The sequence below is a fragment of the Erythrolamprus reginae genome, chromosome 4, assembly GCF_031021105.1.
Source record: "Erythrolamprus reginae isolate rEryReg1 chromosome 4, rEryReg1.hap1, whole genome shotgun sequence".
NCBI lineage: Eukaryota > Metazoa > Chordata > Lepidosauria > Squamata > Dipsadidae > Erythrolamprus > Erythrolamprus reginae.
This window is the reverse complement of record NC_091953.1, coordinates 63,151,387-63,172,060: the sequence shown is the minus strand read 5'-3', so window position 1 is coordinate 63,172,060 and position 20,674 is coordinate 63,151,387. Positions and strand designations below refer to the sequence as shown.

Here is a 20,674-nt window from a genome sequence, read left to right as displayed (position 1 = left end):
AAAACATAATTTATGGAACAACTAGAGTGAGGAAGAAACTGGAGATGATGGAATTATGAAAACTCCTCCATAATATCTGCTATTTTATCTTTTGCTTCCGTTCAATTTTGCCCTAAAAGTGCCATGATGCTCAGAGAAGTTCTCTGGTTGCCATAGTAGTAAAGATCTAAACAGTCACTTCTAAACAGCCACTTCTAGGGCAAGAAGCGGGTAACATGCATAAACAGACCTACAGTAGAAGCCTCTGCCTGGGCATCGTGTGAAGGACATCATATATCTGTTTCCAATATAGCCATAAAATATAGCCACAAAATGATGGCTTCTGATGATACAAACCTTCATCTTACTGTCCAAGAGGATATGATATCTGGGCAATGCAGAAAAAGTGGAAGCTCTAATGATTCTCCAGGTGAGCTTAGTAAGAACACCAATATGAGTCAAGACAGTAACTGTGGCAAATGTTCCAGCCAATCTGGAAGTGCTCAGTTTAACTGTTCCATGGACTTTGAAGAAAACACTTCAAGAACAGCTGTCAATGGCAGAAAGAACAGCATTTGTTCAAAAGAGAAGAACTGTGGAACTTCTCATTACTCAGATTCCTCTGAAACCTCCACAAGCGAAGAGTGTGGCAGCTTCACTATCACAATGTTCAAAGAACAAGAAACTAAAGAGTGGATCTTACGAGAGAAGAAAAGGATAAATGATATCTATACAAAAGGTAAGAAGGCCATTAGTTACCCAGAACACTGCTGCATTCATTGTGATTGGCAGATTTCAACCGAACTAATGGCAGCTAATTGTTTGCCGAAAATCAAGCAGTTGTCCTATAACTGCACTTTTGCTTAGCTACCTTGACACTTCTATACAGTAAAGACTATACAATTCATCTGTCTGTCTAGGCAGTTTTGTATAGTGGTTAGAGTGCTGATCTAGCACTCTGTTTTAGACATGTCTGGCTGAGGAATTCTAGGAATTGAAGTTAAAGTGTTTGTCTTGTTGGGTTGCAGAACTGAACCAGACAGTTATAGAGGTGCAGATGGCAGAATCAATAATTCCTCTGTAGAATTGTATCATTAGCTCTTTGGGCAGTTTGAGCTTCTTGAGTTGGCACAGAAAGAATATTCTTTGTTGTGTCTTTTTTTATGATGTTTTTGATGTTAGGTGACCATTTTAGGTCTTCAAATATGGTAGAACCTAGAAATTTCAAGGTCTCTAGTCTTGATACTGTGTTGTAAGAGGTAAAAGTATTGGCAGGTTTCTCCTAAAGTCTACTACCATTTCTATAGTTTTGAGTGTGTTCAATTCCAGATTATTTCGGTTGTACCACGAGGCTAGTTGTTCAACCTCCCGTCTGTATGAATGACACCAATCACTGCATTTTAAAGATATCAAAATACTGCCTTAGCATATTATGTGAGTATAGCAGTTACATCTTACAAAAGCTAAATATTATGAAAGGTCAGGTATGATTTTTCACAATCGGTCAATTAACAAATAGTTGCATTAGAGATTGACTCAAGATATTATATAAAAGGAAATGAATCTATGTGCTTAATACATATTTTAGCATTTGGCTCTGAAGCTTATGTAAAATTATGTGATTCTTTCTTTGCTCAATATAATATGCCATATTGATATTTCTTTTCATGCAGGAGGTAAAACGTTGCCTAAAAAGAAACCTCAGCAGAAAACCACATTTACTACTGACCATACCATCAATGCTCAGGAGAAAAATAACATAGCTTGCCGTGTATTGTCAGCAAGGGACCATGAAATTAAAGAATTGAAAAACGAAGTGGCTGTTCTGCAGAATAAATTGGAGACCTTTGCTACGGAAAATATAATGTTGAAGCGTCTTCAGTATCAACATTTGAAAGTAATCAGAAATTACGAAAATGCAGAGATTAAACTGCCCGATCTTTTGACCACGCATTCAAAAGAAATGCAGGCTCTAAAAGCACATCTCCAGAAGTCTCAAGAAGAAGAGCGCAGAGCTTCCAAGAAGCTGAGAGATGTTGAGGTTCAACTCTTAAAAACAAAAGATGCCTTGCAAGCATTGAAGAAACTTTGTGAAGACAAAAAACTTGAAGAGAGAGGAGAACTTCAGCGTAAATTAACATCACTTACCCAAAAATTGGAAGCTAGTGATAAGAGGACACAGGTAACATGCAATGTGCATTGCTTAGAACTTTATAGCAGGGCTCTGTGAGCAGAATGGGACACTTAGGCATGAAGCTTTGGCCACACCTCTTTTGCCCCCAGCCACCTGCTTCAGCCCATTTACAGCCAGCTTTTCTCCTCCTCTGACCCTCCCTTGGCCATAGCAGATATATCACCAGGACCCGAGGGAGGGTGAGTAGCAGGCACCATGGCCACTGGGGAGCAGACAGGCAAGAGTGTGTTGGGGGCTCCAGGACCAGAACAATGGGCAACTCAAAGGGGATTCACAAAAAAGTTCCAACAAAAGAGGACGATGACAAGGCTGGCATGGCTTCTGCCACTTTGGGAGGGCTGGGGGGGGGGTCGCACATGGGAATGGCAAAGCCGGCATAGCTTCTGCCATTGCAGGTGTGTGGGGGAGCATGACAGGCAAATGGAGGTGGCGTGTTGCTTATCACATCTTCCACTGTGCAATCAGCAAACCATACACATTTTGAAAAGAATCACTCTTGCTTTAACTAATCACATGAAAAAGTCCATCTCTGATAACATGAGCCTGGCCAGTACATTTAAAACTGTATACTGACTAAACTTACCTTACTTGGCATCATACCAAGGGAAAAATAAAGCATATTATGGTTTTATTATAATTGAACAAAATCTATCTATTTCTTTTCTCATTTTTTTTACTACCACACTGTGGGCACGGCTTATTTTGTAGGTGTGGTTTGCAAGCCATGTGACCAGGTGGGAATGGCTTTACAATCATCTGACTGGGGAGTGGCTTAAAGGTCAGGTGACTGGCTTAAATGTGGCTAACTTGACATCCCCTATGTCAAGGGTTAGGGTTGGGGTGCCTGGCCTCTCCTCACCTCAAAGTGACACAATTTCCCTATCTATTTTATATTACTGAACCTCCAAAATATACTCTTTAATTCTATGTATATATGCCATATGTGTACATACATATTACACATAGGCACACAAAAATATACATTATCTACTGTATAAACTGTGTGCATATGTACACACACACACACACACACACACACACACACAAAGCTCTTCTAAAATTATACACATTCAACCTCATTTACTGTGATAGGAAAAACATACCCAGAGCCCAGAAGGGGGGGGAAAATATTAAAATTTTGCTACCGGTTCTGTGTACCGGACTCTACCCATAGGAGCCCATCACTGGTCGATGCAAAAATTGTGAGCGTTATAACTGAGATTGAGGATTTTGATAAAATTTCAGTTGCCTACCTCTAATTCAATATTATATGATTGCAAATATTGAATAATATTATTGATGATTTATTTCTAATGTTTTTAGGATTTGGAAAAGCAGCTGTCATTGAAAACTGCTTCTTTTAGACATCAATTAGCAGTTGAGAAAAAAAAGACTATTGAAGCTCAGTCAACCACTGCAAATTTACAAGTAGAAATGGAGTCACTGAAGTTGAAACTTAAGGTATTTAGAAGCTTAAATAAAATTTTGCTTACCACACAAGGCATCCAAGATGCTAGTCACTAATACTGATTTGAGCTGAGCCTATCTTGTTTTGTGGGTCTTTCTGTCAGCTTCTAACTATCTAAACTGTAGATTGGAAAAAATTATTAATTCATGTTAAGCCACCTGCACACATTTCTAGGAAAAGGTAGTACTTGAAAAGTATCTGCCAATATGAAAATAATATGTTTTTTAAACCTGTTACTCAAGGACTCTACTGATAGAAAATTGAGAGGGAAAACGGTACAAATATGCCTAAGGAAATATTTAAAATACAGATAAATAAAATGAAATACTGGGGGGAATTACAGAGTGAAATGTATGATCTCTAAAGAACTGACATTAATGTAATAAACTATATTATCAACATAAATTTAATAATGCATTTCTTTAGGAGAAAGAACGGGAACTCGGCATAACAAATATTTATGCCCACCGGATGCATAAAGGTCAGCCGGAGAAAACCGATTCATGTTCTTCCCCAAAAGGTAGCACAGAGTGTTTCATACTTTATTGTTAAATAAACATATGATAATTCTTTGTCATGTCAAAACTATTTCAAATGCTTGCTGTATTTTCTCCTTGAAATACTGCGTTATATGAACTCTTTATTTATCTCGTTATCTATTATTCATGGGTCCTCATTAAACAGATTCACTCTCGTCATTTTCTAAGAAAGCTCACTAAATTCAAAATCCCTTTCTAACAAGATTTTAGTGTATTTGTGTGCTATATAGATCATATTCAATCAAACCCACGTATAGTCTGACATATTTTGATGACTTCTGGAGCTTTTAAATTTGGGATACAAGCCTGGCTGTTGCACTGAAATTGCTTTATTTCCCCTCACTAAAGATCACATTATTGCTGTTTCTTGCTCCATATTTAAGGTCACACACATTCCCCCCCAAATCCCGCCTCCCTCATATACATTCAACATATGCTGAATTTGTAAGGAGAGTTATTTCTAATCCCGTTGCACAACTCTGAGTAATTTATCATTGCCTTGTCCCATGAAGCATGAAATAATCCCCTTACATTTGCCCCTGAAGAGATTATCTAACATCTTCCTCTCATGTTGCTCCTATCCAATATACACAGTCCTCGAATTGTGACTGTAATGAAGCTCAGAATTTTCACCATAAGTTATAATGGTAATAAGTCAAGGCACCCATATGACCAATCTGATTTTAAAACGTTTTTGTGGCATTTGTTAAATGAATGTCTCATTTGTAAATCGGGGGACGGGACACCATCAGAACTCTGGAATTGAGTCATACTCAAAATGTAAATGCTTTGGGAGAAGCATCATAACTATGAATGCAAAGCAACTATGAAGTGAGGAATATGTGAGACTATATGTGAGAAAAGTGAAAAAAATTACATCACTGTTATCCCTCAACAGGTCCTGTAGTAGTCAACCCAAAGATAACATGCAGAAGACCAAGGAACAGGCAACATGCTGAAATACACGGCTTTATAGGAGATTCTGTCACCATAATTGAGCCCTCACATGCCAAATTTCCAAAGGAAAGACAAAAAGACACCTCTTCAATTCCTCATGAAGAAAACAGTTGCATACTGCCTGGAGGAAAAAAGCTGCTTTTCCCAAAACTGTATAGTCCAAACTGTATTTTAAGTTCCAAGTGATGATGTGCATTGTGTGATTCTAGTCAAGCTCATAGAAATAATAGATATCAGATCGTATTAGATAGTAGATATTATTATTAGAAATAGGATATATTAGATTTAAGATATTAGATAGTATTAGAACTAAGCGATGTTAGTAAAAGTTACTATTAGGCAATATTAGTATAGTAGAACAGTGTTAGATAGCAGATATTAGTATTAGAACTAGGATATATTACAGTAGATCATAGATATTAAGTATGGTAGTATTAGAAATAGGAGATATTAAATAGTAGTATTAGAACTAGGATATATTAGATAATAGATTTTAGTATGAGAACTAGGCAATATTAGTAGTTTCTGTAGTTACTATTGAAATAAGCAGCACAAAAAATTTTGTGAACTTTTTGAACATTTTTATAAAACATAAATATAAAAATTTTGATAAAGATGTTTTATGACTTATGCTTCTTAAATTCTATCTCTAAATAAGATTTCCTTGAAGCCTCTTTCTTTCCTACTTGAAATGAATAAAGGAGAATATTTCCTTGCAACTTATTTTGAGGTTTTGTTTAACCACCGGAGGGAGGCAAAGACTCTAATCTTTTAACTTGTCTGCAATACAGTGATCCCCCGAGTTTCGCGATCTCAATCTTTGCGAAACGCTATATCGCGATTTTTTCACCCGGTGACGTCACTCCCTTCCTTTCTCATCTTTCTTTCTCTCTCTCTTTCTCTATCTTGCTTCTTCCTCTCTCACACTCTCTTCCTCCCTCTCTCATCTCTTTCTTTCCTTCTCTCTATTTCTCTATCTCTTCCCCTCTTGCTCTCGAGCGGCGGGCGGCACCCAGGGAAGGTTCCTTCGGCCGCCCACCAGCTGATCTGCTCGGCAGCGCAGTAGCAGCGAGGATCCGAAGATGGGGTTTCCCCTTTGCGTGGGCAACGGGGAAACCCCATCTTCGGCTCCTCGCTGCTACTGCGCTGCCGAGCAGATCAGCTGCGGCGGGCGGACAAGCGGACAAGCGGCGGACAAGCGACGGGCGGAAAAGCGGCGGGCGGACAAGCGGACAAGCGGACAAGCGGCAGACAAGCGGCGGCCGGACAAGCGGCGGACAAGCGGCGGACAAGCGGCGGCCGGACAAGCGGAAAAGCGGCGGACAAGCGGCGGAAAAGCGGTGGCCGGACAAGCGGAAAAGCAGCGGACAAGCGGGCAGGCAGGCGGCTCCTCAGCTGCTGGGTCTTCCCAGGTGCGGAAGTAAAAACACCATCTGCGCATGCGCGACCATGGAAAAAGGGGCGCGCATGCGCAGATGGTGTTTTTACTTCCGCACCACTACATCCTGAAAAATCGATTATCGCGAGGGGTCTTGGAACGGAACCCTCGCGATAATAGAGGGATCACTGTAGTTATATTTACTAGACCATGTGGAATTAATCTTATAGACTTTTAATTTTTAAATTTTAATTATGTTTTTGGACAATGGATACAAGTCAGAGAACTGATACAACTGAAAGAAGATTATCAGGTAAAGCTGAATTTTCAAGACATTTTTTGGATAAATATATAGAAAAAACACATAATTCTCTTCCTGGAGGTGGAACCAAGATGGAGGACAGGTAGCACTGGCTCTAAAGAGCTCCTCCAAAAGTAAATAGGCTTTCTTTTTAACTAATTTATATTTATATTTTTAATTTATTTCAAAAATTTTAATTCTTGACTCAGGTTGACTCAGCCTTCCATCCTTCCAAGGTGGGTAAAATGAGGACCTGGATTGTGGGGGCAATGGCCTGGCTCTGTTAAAAAAGTGCTATTGCTAACATATTGTAAGCCGCCCTGAGTCTAAGGAGAAGGGCGGAATAAAAATCGAATGATAAAATAAAATAAAATAAAATAAAATAAAATAAAATAAAATAAAATAAAATAAAATAAAATAAAATAAAATAAAATAAAATAAAACAAAACAAAACAAAACAAAACAAAACAAAATAAAATAAAATAAAATAATAAAATATAAATAAATAAATTCTATTTTTACATTTTAACACTTTAACATTTTAACAAAATATTTTATACTTTTAACTCATTTTAAGTTCCTCTTGGTTTTATTATAAATTATATTACATTTTTAAAAACAATCTTTTAAACAATTTTTAGTACCCTCACTGGATTTTTTAAAAAAATAATACTTCATCAAGACAGACAAAGCTTTGGTTGTTGTGGATTAATAAGGCATGGGATAAAGAAAGAAGCGCCATGGAACCAGGCCAGGATCTCTCCCACCAGAGAAGAATGCAAAAAAAACTATAATTGAGGAGCACTTTGCTGGCAAGAGACTTGTAAGCAGGGGTGGGTACTGCCCAGACGGAGGTTGGGGGGACACGTAGTGGGGTAGCGAAAATTAAGTTCCATCCCAGAGTGTGCACTGAAGTTTTATGAAAAAGTTCACAAGAGACGTTTGGACAAAGAGAACAGAAATGTTTATTCCCTCTGGGTATACCAAAAACGGTTTGCAAAGCGGGTACTCTTCACAAGGGAAGAGACACTTGTACAGAAGCTAAAGAGCAGGTTATATAGGTTTTTACAAATCACAAAGGTACATAGAATTCCTCAACTTATCATAGGGGTACACAGAATTCCTTGCCCAAATATGGTCCACATCCTGCCTCCCTCTCCCGGAGATGAATAGTTTATTGGGTAAACAGCAAACATTTATCTTGTTAAACAGCAAACATTTATCTTGTTAAAAACAGATCCCAAAGTGACAGTCACAAGATAAGGAAAAACAGGAAATCCTAATCTTGTTAAAGACAGAAACTACAGACAGCAAATACTGATATTCTTAAAATAAAACTTAAATTATTTTATACACAATGGATTCTTCCTTCAATTCCTTCATTTCTCTTCTTTGTTTTTCTTCATTATTCATTTTCTCTTCCTGAATAGTTTGCTGTTCATTCTCCAGTAATTTCAACTCGTCCCCAATCTTTTTCATTACCATTATAGTTTTAATTGATTATTGACCGGATACAATACTTTCAATGGAACTCTGGACAAAACTTCTAATTAAGGAGATAAGACAGGGTAACATCATTAGTCCATAGATTATTCTCAGGCATGGTAATATTCTCAGGCACAGTCTTATTGGTTCCAGCAGTAATATTTAAAACTATCATTATTTCACAAGGGATATATCCAATATTAGGGGCATGGAGATTTATTCTATTTACACACCATCTAATCACAATCGGATTTTGTAGCATCCATTAACTTTCTGCTCATATGCTATGCTTATATTCCATTCTACTGCTTCTAAGGGCCATTGGTCCCCTACGTTTGTTCCCCCACACACATAACAATTGGACACATTTAATGTCTGAGCAATAGTTTCGGCAAATGTTAAGAACAAATTTCTGGCTACCTCTGGTACTTCAAAAGGTTTCTCAATCTCTTCCCATAAGTCTGAGATGAAGGTCTTACTTAATGGGTTTCCTTCTTCTACTAACTTACTAATTTTTAAATAAAATAAACCTCCAGGGTCAATCCCAGATCCATATATTCTTATTCCATGTTGGCTTCCCCATTTACTTATAAACTCTTGTGGATTATTTATGGTAAAATTAACATAATTACACTTATTGTTTTCACAATTACTTTGCACATTTACTTTGGTAAGGTATCCACTGGCTCCAGGGTTAGTATTCCATGTGGCCCAACCTACACAATTCCAATAAGGACAGTATTTTTCATCAGTATTAAAACACTGTTCTTTAGTCTCCTCCCTTTTTTGAGGACAGATATATTTGTCATTATATATGTATGTTCTTTGCCAATCCATATTCCGACATCCACTGGGTACCTTGGCCAACTGGCAAGCTTCTAAAAGTTTTATTAGTAGGATTTCTTATTCGCACTTTAGAATGAAGCTTTCCATGATCATTTCCCTCCTTTACTTCTAACCAATATTGAACTGGGTTTTCCTTTGGATCATAACATGTCATTTTGCCTTGTTGCTTGCATACATGATATGCTATAACCCTAAACTGACACTGCAAAGCTTTTCCTGTACACTCATATTTGCTTTGGTAAACCAAAGTTTGCCCTATCTTGCTCCCTGCTTGTACTGTTTTATGCACTTCTAGCAATCATTTCCCTTCTCCCTTATGTCTATTTTCATTATTATTATTATTATTATTATTATTATTATTATTATTATTATTATTTTAATGAGTGGGTGAATCATTTGCACCTTCTTTTCATCAGTCATCCAAAAACTCCGTTTTTAATATTCTGGTTGATTTTGTTATTTTAGTGTCCAAGGCACACCGGCCTGTCCATCCCATAGGTAAATCTGAATACAACTGATTTCCACATTTTATATTGACTGGAATCTTGTGAATAAAGGTGGATGGGATAGTCTTATTCCACCATCCACACATTGCCCCTTTTTGTAATTCTGCATTCACCTTACATAATGGATCCTCAGCTCCAATTATAACATAACACTGAAATTCCTGAAATTCCTCCCAGAGACCACCCCAATGACAAGGATGTATCTCATCTTTGAGCCATTCAGTTACCATTTCATTAAACACATAAGTACATTTCTCTCGGGGCTCCCATCCCATTTCTCTCCCCTGTCCACCTTTTGCACTTATACAAATCCGATAACCCTCTGCTTTTCTCATTATCAACCCCAGCCGCCCCGAGTTTGCGGAGAGGGGCGGCATATAAATCCAATAAACCTAAACCTAACCTAACCTAAACCTAGCCATAATAGCATTACCCATCCTTCATTTCTCTTCTTGTGGGTGTACAGGCATCCAGGCTGAAAGGGAAAAATAAGCATTTTATTTTCTGGTTATCCGCAGCTTTAAGGGTCCGACAGGTTGACTTGTCCATGTATTGGGAGCACTGCTTTTTCTTCACACGAGTATAATGAGTCCAGCCTCGTTCTGCAGTTCTAACAGCGGTATCTGTAGTCAGCAGCATCTGGAACAGGCCTTCCCACATAGGTTGGAGTTTCTCGAGCTTCCACCGTTTTATCAAAATCCAATCACCAATTTCTTTACTTTAAAACTCAGGACAGATGTTTGCAACAACAGACTACTCAATCTGGAATATTCAAAAGACTGGGACAATGATTGCAAATATTGTATCAGATCTCCTGTTTTTAATCCACTCCCCCTTAAAGACATTCCAAACAACATTTCATAAAACGTTAACCCAGTGTCTCTTTGAGACTGAATTCTAATTCTCAACAGAGCTATAGATAATCCTTTGATCCAAATTAGCCCAGTCTCCATGTATAACTTAGTTAAACAATGCTTTATTTTACCATTCATATTTTCAGCCTTCCCAGAAAGTTGCAAAGGCTGTGTAAGTCCTAATAAATTCCCAAACTGTTTCATAATTCCCTGCACAATTCTCCCAATAAAGTGTCTACCTTAATCTGAAACAATTTGTTATGCTGACCCGTACCTAGGTATAACTTGTTCTAGCAGTGATCTTGTTCTGCTTCATCTACACATGGAAAAGCCTCCACCTAACCTATCAAATGATCTACTATTACCAGTAAACATTTAAATCTTCCCACTTGTGACATTTCTATAAAATCTATTTGTACATTGCGGCGCAGGTGGAGTAACAGTCGGACACAAAGGTATGGGTATAATGGGGTCACTTTTATTAAACCAAACTCTAAATTAACTATTTAACCAATTAAACCACGTGACCTGCAGGGGTGCATAAATCAAATGGGGGCGGAGTTAACTTTCAAACAACCTCAACTGAGCAACTCTCGGGCGAAAGCTCCTTGCCTGGGTGCAGGGTCATGGTAAAATTACACATGCCCCCTGCCCCTTGCCACGCCCCCATGGCGTGTGGGATGGCTCGCCACTGGTCTCTGGTAAGCCCCAGCCAGCGAGCCTCAGGAGCGACCCCCTCCCCAAACCCAAGCCGGTCGAGCCCTGTAATCCGAGAAGGAGATCGCCCCTCACCTCACTAGAGGTGCCCCTAAAGGAGATCACACAGTTGCTGCTTACGCCCATTTCCGCCCCCTATCGGCCTTCCCCCCCCAGTGACCTTGAGGTGGGGGGCGGGCACTACTTGGTGAGTCCACCCCCTAACCACACTCCCACGCACAGAGTGGAGTAGGCGAAAAAACAACCACAGCTCGGCCAATTTACTGTGACTGCAAAAAATTCCTACTCGGCAGCCCTAAGGGCGACCCATTATATGCACCCTGTAACAGAGGGAGGGTGGGCGGGTGTCCCACAACACCGGGCGAAGAGGAACTGCGCCACGAGGCAGCCCCTTTTATAGGGCTGCCTCCCTCTCGCCCGGACGAATCGGTGCCCAGCGCACCCAACCGCCGTCACTGCGGCCCCCGGTGATGATGTGGGGGCCACAGGCTCTGCCCCATAATGGCGGCCTCCTTCTCCCAGCCACGCCGCAACGACCGCCGGCTGGTAAGTCGCCAGCGGGCATTGCGGCACAGGCGGAATAACAGTCGGACACAAAGGTATGGGTATAATGGGGTCGCTTTTATTAAACCAAACTCTAAATTAACTATTTAACCAATTAAACCACGTGACCTGCAGGGGTGCATAAATCAAATGGGGGCGGAGTTAACTTTCAAACAACCTCAACTGAGCAACTCTCGGGCGAAAGCTCCTTGCCTGGGTGCAGGGTCATGGTAAAATTACACCTGCCCCCTGCCCCTTGCCACGCCCCCATGGCGTGTGGGATGGCTCGCCCCTGGTCTCTGGTAAGCCCCAGGCAGTGAGCCTCAGGAGCAACCCCCTCCCCGAACCCAAGCCGGTCGAGCCCTGTAATCCGAGAAGGAGATCGCCCCTCACCTCACTAGAGGTGCCCCTAAAGGAGATCACACAGTTGCTGCTTACGCCCATTTCCGCCCCCTATCGGCCACAGCAGGGGGTGAAATTATAATTTATTCCCCCTGCTCCCCCCCTGCACATGAATGTGCAGGCACCTGTGCAGGTCCGCTATGAATTTGTCATTCCCCTTGTCTGTCAAATGTACCCCGTCCTGTCTCTATAACGCTATCTGGGATGCTCTGATGTCGGGGTGGTCTATCACTCCACCCCCCGCCTGGAGTACCCACTTCCTCACTGCTCTGTTGACTCTCTTCCTGGCCCCATCTACCGCCTTAGGGTCTTTGGCATGCCTCCAGCACCTCCGTGGTACAATATTGGACCACAACATGCGTGTGTCCGGCCACCGTTGCCAAATCACCTGTAAGCCGTCCCAAATGTGCCACAACAAGTCTACACCCGTCATTGCTCCCAGGTCGTTTCCTCCCACATGTAAAACCAACCATCCCGGCACCCCCTGCACTTTCCCGCTGATGAATAACAGGGGAAGCAAATCAAACCACCGTAGTCCTCTACGGCCCAACCATTGGACAATCACATGCTGGTCCAGCTCCAACTGCGTGCCGGGCGACATATCCTGAGCCCTCTTCTCGGCCCAGTACACCATGCTGTGGCCACAGATCAGAATCCTGCGTTGTGTACCCTGTTTGTTATCTAAAGGAAGGGAGGAAACAAAGCAGCGTCAGAAGTGGCGGCACAGACTGCACCCTTTCCCGCCCTACTCACCTAAGGGCGGATGTATGTCTGGAAGGCCGCTGATCTCCATCGGCCCACGGCACGTATGTCCGGTGTGCTGAAACCCTCTTCAGCTGCAAAGGAAGCTGCGCCAATCCTAAAAGAGTGAGTCCCATAACGCCTGGGGTCCAAGCCCAGCCGGGACAAGGCCTTAGTCGTTACTGCCCAAAACTGGTATCTGGTGAGAGGCCCACCAGAGGAATGACAGAAAAGCGGGCCCGGCTCTCCGCCCCTAAGGGCCCAGTATGCTGAGAGTGCCCCCATGGGGCACACCTTCCTGTTGTTAGTCCAGGAAAGCTTAACTGTAACCCCCCATCCCCTTTGATCAGTCTTGGATCTTCTCAGCCGCAGGAATACCGAGCCCCGCCTGAATCTAATATCCCTAGCCGTCAAGGCGCGGCCGGAGCTATCGGACCTGGATGCCGCTAGAACCTCGCTGATACGGAAAGCCCCAAAAAACAAAGTAACCGCAGCCGCGTGGTAAAGTGCTGCCTCGTAATCCGAGCGGTACAGCCTGTCCCACCAGTCACGCAGCCCCATTAGGTGGGCTAACTTGAGGGGACGCCTGCTGTCACCCTGAACCTGACCCCTCTCCCTGATCCAGCCTTCCAGTGTTTTCCTAACCCTGAAGTCCCCCGTGGTGTCAGAGAAACCCCTTGACTTGGCTATAAAAGTCAAGCCGGCCAGCTTGCCCCGTATTGTCCGGGCTGTCAACCCCCGGTGTTTGCTAAGCGCGCAAAACTCAAGCAGGTGCTCCACCGGGGCCGGCCATAGCTGTTCGTATCCCCTGAGGTGACGGAAAGCCCAAAATTCCCTACCTGCCCGCTGGTAGGACCTCCTGGTGCTTGCGGCTATGGACATATCCAGTGCCCTGTTTATGTCGGCCCTCCAATCAGCCACAGGTGATGAGGGGCTGCCTCCGGGTGCTCCTCGGCCTGTGGGGCAAGCAGCCGGAACCTAGCCAACTGCCCCCTTGATAGTGCGTCAGCCACCCCGTTTCTAATCCCAGGGACATGGTGTGCTCGAAAGAGCATGTTACGGGCCAGGCACTTCATCACCATATGCCGCACCAACCCCATCACCCGCTCATTCTTGGAGGAGAGTGTGTTGACCACATGTACCACTGCCATGTTATCGCACCAGAAGTGTACCGTCTTCCCTGTGAAACTGGGGGACCAAAATTCAATGGCAACTACAATCAGGAATAATTCTAGAAATGTCAAATCCCTGCAAACCGCGGTACCCCACCACTCCTGTGGCCAGTCCGCCCGAAACCATCTATCCTTCCATATGACGCCGAAACCAGCCGTCCCGGCTGCGTCAGACTTCACCTGCAAGTCCCCTTTCAGCAGCATGTCTTGTCTCCAAAAAGATACCCCATTGTATCTATCCAGAAATTGTTGCCACACCCCTAGATCCTTCCTAACGCTAGCCGCTAAGCAAATCCTGTGGTGCGGCTTGCTCAGGCCGACCGGCGCCTGATAAAGTCTATACATGAACGCCCTCCCCGGCGCTATCATGCGACAAGCGAAGTTCAACAGTCCGGCTAGCTCCTGAACCTGCTTGAGAGTCACCCTCCTGGCAGCTCGAACAACCTTCACCGTATCCTTAAGTCTGGCCAACTTGTCCTCAGGTAGCCTGCACGTTTGCGCTACCGAATCTACCTCAATGCCTAGAAAGGTAAGCCTGGTGGTGGGCCCCCCGTTTTTTCATGGGCAAGAGGCACGCCCAGATCTGCGCATAAGTCCTGAAATCCTGCCATCCCCCGCCTACATTCGTCAGAGCCAGACGGCCCTGCGAAGAGAAAGTCATCGAGATAATGTACCACTGACCTAATCCCTGTGCCCTTCATGTGGGCCCACTCAAGAAACGAACTAAATTTCTCAAATAAAGAGCACGACACCGAACAACCCATCGGTAGGGCCCTGTCCACGAAGAAGCCACCCTCAAACTGAAAACCCAGGAGGTCAAAATCCTCGGGGTGAATTGGTAAAAGTCGAAAGACCGACTTAATATCACATTTGCCCATCAGGGCCCCCACTCCACACCCTCGAACCATCGATATAGCGGTCTCAAAGGGTGTGTAGTGCACTGAGCACAGTTCCTCCGGGATGTGGTCATTTACCGATTCACCCGGGGGGAAGGACAGATGGTGGATGAGCCTGAACTCCCCGGCTGCTCTCTTGGGCACCACCCCCAAGGGGGATACTCGCAAGGAGGGCAGAGGCGGCTCCGTAAAAGGGCCAACCACCCGGCCCTCCCGCACCTCCTTCATAATCTTCTCGCGTACCACATGCCCCATGCCAGCTACTGACTTCAAATTATCCGCTAGGCAGGCATTCCTAGGCCCTTCATATGGTATCCTAAAGCCCTCAGAAAAACCCTTAATCAAAAACTCAGCACCTTTCCTGGGTCGATAGCCGGTAAGTCTGTCCTTTAACCTGTCCAACCTAACGGGGGTTGGGCCCCTTACTCTGAGCTCCTCCTGGCTGGGGTTTGGAGGAGCCCCCTGCTTCCTTGTTGCCGCCTCCCCCCCTGCGCCTGTAACAAGCCGAGGTTGGGTGCCTACCGTTGCACAATGCGCAGGCGTGGCAAAAGCGGCAAACTGGCCTTGAGCAGGCCCCCCTAGCGCCGTACTCATAACAGTACGGCGGGCTCCGAAAGGACGAACCCGACCCACTACGCTGTGTAGGGCCCTGAGTCCCCGAACCCACTGCAGGGCGGGGGAGGGTAGCCTCCTTCCCCTGTGTCAGCAGCAAGTGGCCAGTGGGCGTCCGCCCGCTAGCCGGGGTAGCTGCTTGCTGTGTGGCCTGAAGCCAAAGATCGTTGTTTTTCATGTCCCAAGGCCAATGCCTATTGTGTGCGGCGAATCTACGAAATGTCTCGTCGTACTGTTTCCAAGCCTCACCCCCAAACTCCTGGTATGCCTTCAAAATCAAATTCATATATAATATGAGTTTGTGGGTCTTGTGCACGTCATCCTCTACTACCACTGAATGGTACGCCAAAAAGGCATATGACCACGCTAATATCCCCTTATCCATCTTAGTGCCCTTTGGTTCATCGGACCCCTTCTTATTATCCTTGTCCTTGTCTTTCTTTGACTTCTCAGGTAGTAATATACTAAAGATATCCACATAAGCCCCACGCCATATTTTCCGCTGCTCAGCGGGGTGTCTGGGAGGCCAGGGGCGAAAGGGTTGTCACTGTCACCCTCATAAGGGTCAGTGGACTCCGTTGTGGTCGACTCGGAGCTATCCTTGGACGTGTCCCTTTTCTTCCTGCCCCTTTTTGCAACCTCCCGTCTGCGCCCCCTCCTCCACACCTGTGCTGCCGTGCGCGAATGCCATGTCCTGTGTGCCCTATGTGTTCTGTGTTTAACGGCCTGCAGCCTGCCTCGTGTCCCCCTTGGACGGGACCACCGATGCTTAGGCACAGGGCACTCACCCCAATGCGAAGAGTCGTCGTCGTCGTCCTCAGAGCAGGAAGCTGTCCTGCTTACCCACTTTCTCTTGCGCTTCTTCTTTGCGTGCCGCTCTGATCGCTCTTTCTGGGACCGCTCCAGCGATTCTGAGGAGCTCCGCGTCTCATCCGCACTTGTGGTGCCTGTGGCACCCTCCTGCAGGGGCCTGCTCCTCCTCCTCGGCCTCTTATCCAGTTTCTCGAGTAAGGCAGATAACAATTGTGAGGAAACCAAGAGTGAGTCATCACCTGCGCCCTCCTTCCTGGCTGTCCTCCCGGCAGGGGCCCCCTCGTCAGAGATGCTGAGCTCCGAGCCGCTGGCTTCCCCCTCCTCGGGTCCCGAGCAGTGTTCCCTCTAATTTTTTGGGGGGGTGGGCGGAAAAGTATAGTGTCTGAGCGGCAGTCCCTTTGGGACTGGGCGGCACAGAAATAATAAACAAACAAACAAACAAACAAACAAACAAACAAAAAACCCACCCTGTTTTGCCTCAGAGAATTTCAAAATAAAATACTGTACTGTGTGTCTATAACAGTGAGCTCATAATAGGGCAACTCTATCAATATCAAAATGCCACTTAAATAGTTGAGCTAGTTTCAAACTAGATTTTGATTTTCTTTCTGTCTTCCTTACTCCCATTCTTTTTCTTTCTCTTTTCCTTCCTCTCTTTTTTCTATCTGTTTCTCTCTCTTCCTCTCTCTCTCCTTCCCTCTCACTCTTTCCCTCTCGGCTTCTGGGCAGGTTTGGAAAACTCTGAGTTGATGATGATTTTTAAGTGAGCGATTGCTCACTGCTCAGCTTAGAGGGAACTATGGTCCCGAGGCCTCTGCAACCCGTCCACGTGGCCCCTGTGATGGGGCCCGCCCCTGGCGACGGCCTTTTGCCCTCACCACTGGTCCCCTGCGGCTTGCCACCCGTCCCCTGTGGCCTCCTTCCCCCCTGGAGCTTCCTTCCCCATCAGGCCTCCTCGCCTGTTTGGCCACAGGGGCCTCTATCCAGGCCCTCTTGGGGGCCCGCCTCCTCCCCTTTTAAGGCTTCTAAAACCTGATATATTAACTCAAAATGTATTAAATTCTTTCCTTGACTTGCCACATATCCCCTTTCCTTCTAAATTTCCCCAAAAGTGTGTACAACTCCAAAAACATATTTTGAATCAATGTATATTTATTTACTATCCTTCCTCTACTTAATTCTAGAGCTCTCAATAAAGCATATAATTCGGTCACTTGTGCAGATCAGTGGTTGGGTAACTAATTCTTCTTCTTCTTCTTCTTCTTCTTCTTCTTCTTCTTCTTCTTCTTCTTCTTCTTCTTCTTCTTCTCCTTCTTCTTCTTCTAACCACTGACCAAGTTTTCCTCTAATAAATGACTTTGATCATTTAGCTGAATGGTGTAACAACTGGCAACTTCAAATCTCAACCAACAAATGCTCTGTCTTACAGAATCAAAATACTAAATACATACTTGGAAATAATGAACTCATAGCTAACCCTCACCCTGTCAAAGACTTTGGAGTACTCATATCCAATGACCTATGTGCCAGAGCTCACTGTAACAACATTGCTTTAAAAAAAAGGCATTAAGAGTTACAAACTTAACCTTACATGGCTTCTTCTCCAGAAACACTGAACTATTAACCAGAGCTTACAAAACATTCATCAGACCAATACACGAATATAGCTCACCTGTATGGAACCCACATTGCATAACTGACATTGACACAATTGAGACAGTCCAGAAATACAGTGATCCCCCGATCATTGCGAGGGTTCCGTTCCAGGACCCCCCGCAATGAGCGGGTTTTCGCGAAGTAGCGCTGCGGAAGTAAAAACACCATCTGCGCATGTGCAGATGGTGTTTTTACTTCCGCAGCGCTAGCGAGGAGCCGAAGATTGGGGGCGGCGCGGCTGTTTTAAAACGTCGCCACCGGCATGGGGGGCTTGCCAGCACCCCCCGGACCCCCAACCCGGGTTTGGGGGGCTGCTAGGAAGCCGCCCATGCCGGCGGCGACGTTTTAAAACAGCCGCGCGGCTTTCCAATGAGTCCCGAAGACAAACGTCAAACTTCCGCGTTTGTCTTCGGGACTCATTGGAAAGCCGCGCGGGTGTTTTTAAACGTTGCCGCCGACATGGGGGGCTTGCTAGCACCCCCCCGAACCCCCAACCTGAGTTTGGGGGGGTGCTAGCGAGCCCCCCATGTTGGCGGCGACGTTTTAAAACACCCGCCGCCTTCCCAACTGAGCCCTCAAGCCAAGCGCCAAAGGCGAACTTCTGCGCTTGACTTGAGGGCTCAGTTGGGAAGGCGCGTGGGTGTTTTAAAACGTCGCCGCCGACATGGGGGGCTCGCTAGCACCCCCCGAACCCCCAACCCGGGTTTGGGGGGGTGCTAGCGAGCCCCCCATGTCGGCGGCGACGTTTTAAAACACCCGCGCGCCTTCCCAACTGAGCCCTCAAGCCAAGCGCCAAAGGCGAACTTCTGCGCTTGGCTTGAGGGCTCAGTTGGGAAGGAGCGCGGGTGTTTTAAAACGTCGCCGCCGACATGGGGGCTCGCTAGCACCCCCCCGAACCCCCAACCCGGGTTTGGGGGGTGCTAGCGAGCCCCCCATGTCAGCGGCGACGTTTTAAAACACCCGCGCGCCTTCCCAACTGAGCTCTCAAGCCAAGCGCCAAAGGCAAACTTCTGCGCTTGGCTTGAGGGCTCAGTTGGGAAGGCGCGCGGGTGTTTTAAAACGTCGCCGCCGACATGGGGGGCTCACTAGCACCCCCCCGAACACCCAACCCGAGTTTGGGGGGTGCTAGCAAGCCCCCCATGTCGGCGGCGACGTTTTAAAACACCCGCGCGCCTTCCCAACTGAGCCCTCAAGCCAAACGAACCCGGGGGGCCGGGCGAGCAGCAAGCGAACGGCGGGTGGCCGGGCGAAGGGCGGGCGAGCGGCGAACGGCGGGCGAGCGGGTGCTGGGGGGGCTTCTCGCCCTCCCGCCAGCAAGAGGGGGAAGACCCAGGGAAGCCGGCCAGCAGCTGATCTGCCCGGCGCCATCTACGCATGCGTGGCTATAGAAAAAAAGGGTGTGCATGCGCAGATGGTGTTTTGACTTCCGGGTTGAAAAATCGCAAATTAGCCTGTTCGCAATGGTCGGGAACGCAATAACCGGGGGATCACTGTACAGTACTTCACAAGAAGAGTCCTTCACTCCTCCTCTCGAAACAAACTACCTTACTCCTCCAAACTTCAAATACTATGCCCAGACAGTCTACAACTACGTCTCCTCCAAACAACTGATTTAACTGTTGTTCATAAGATCATACACCATAACGTCCTTCCTATTAGTGACTACTTCACCTCAAACAACAACAATACAATAATAGATACAAACAAAATGTAAATCGCTCCAAACTTGATTGCAGAAAGTATGACTTCAGCAACAGAGTGATCAATGCCTGGAACTCACTACCTGACTCTGTTGTTTCTTCCCCTAACCCCAAAATCTTCAACCTTAAATTATCTACTGTTGACATCTCCCCTTTTCTAAGAGCTCTGTAAGGGGCATGCAAAAGCACACTATTGTGCCTACCATCCCTGTTCTTCTCTCATATTATCCTATTATCCTAATAATGGCATATCCATTGGAACAATGTCCTTCCACTAATCTTGAAGATCCATCTATCACATTCCAGGTATCCTTTCTCCTTGTCCACTTCCAAATCCCCATCTTCTATCTTGGCCTCTGCCTCGGGAAACAAAACCTCTCCTTTCTCTTCTACTAAACTTCAGAATCCTTCTTTACTGTCTCAATCATCCTCTGCCCAGTCTCTTACATTCCAACATCTTTCTAATTGGCTTAAACCAAAACTCCTTCTCTTCCTTTTCTCAAGGACACATCCATCAAGTCAGATCTAACTCTGGTCTGTAATTTAATTACTTCATCTCATTAATTTTATTTTATTCTTCTTCTAAATCTCCTCTTAAAAACTAAGCTGGACTCAAGTTAACATCAGTAGTTAACACTAATCATTTGCTCCATAAGTATTCTCTCATATTTCAAACTCTTTCAATCCATCCGCCATCTACTGTTTTTTTTTTGTTCAAGACCAAAAAGAGAGGTGCTAACTACCACAGCTCCTCCAACAATTAATTTTATGCTTTCTTTCACTAACACTGAAAATATTTAAACCAGTTCTGTAACAATTTCTGAAGGGCAACAACTTGTGCTGTTAACAAATAAGCCCTAAAGTGGAGCACCCTGTCTTCTATTTTTTTTTTATCAATGTGTTCCACACAGAGAC

The 20,674-nt window shown here is 45.1% G+C and overlaps 1 protein-coding gene across 1 annotated transcript; it reads left to right on the top strand.

The window, feature by feature from the left end:
* The first annotated feature begins 498 nt into the window (after positions 1–498).
* LOC139167057 (lebercilin-like protein) lies at positions 499–13,727 on the top strand. Its single transcript, XM_070751487.1, has 6 exons — positions 499–718; positions 1,653–2,161; positions 3,497–3,634; positions 4,068–4,122; positions 13,261–13,394; positions 13,536–13,727. Exons 1-6 carry the CDS (start codon positions 499–501, stop codon positions 13,725–13,727), a joined length of 1,248 nt encoding a protein of 415 aa, XP_070607588.1.
* Positions 13,728–20,674: the final 6,947 nt, after the last annotated feature.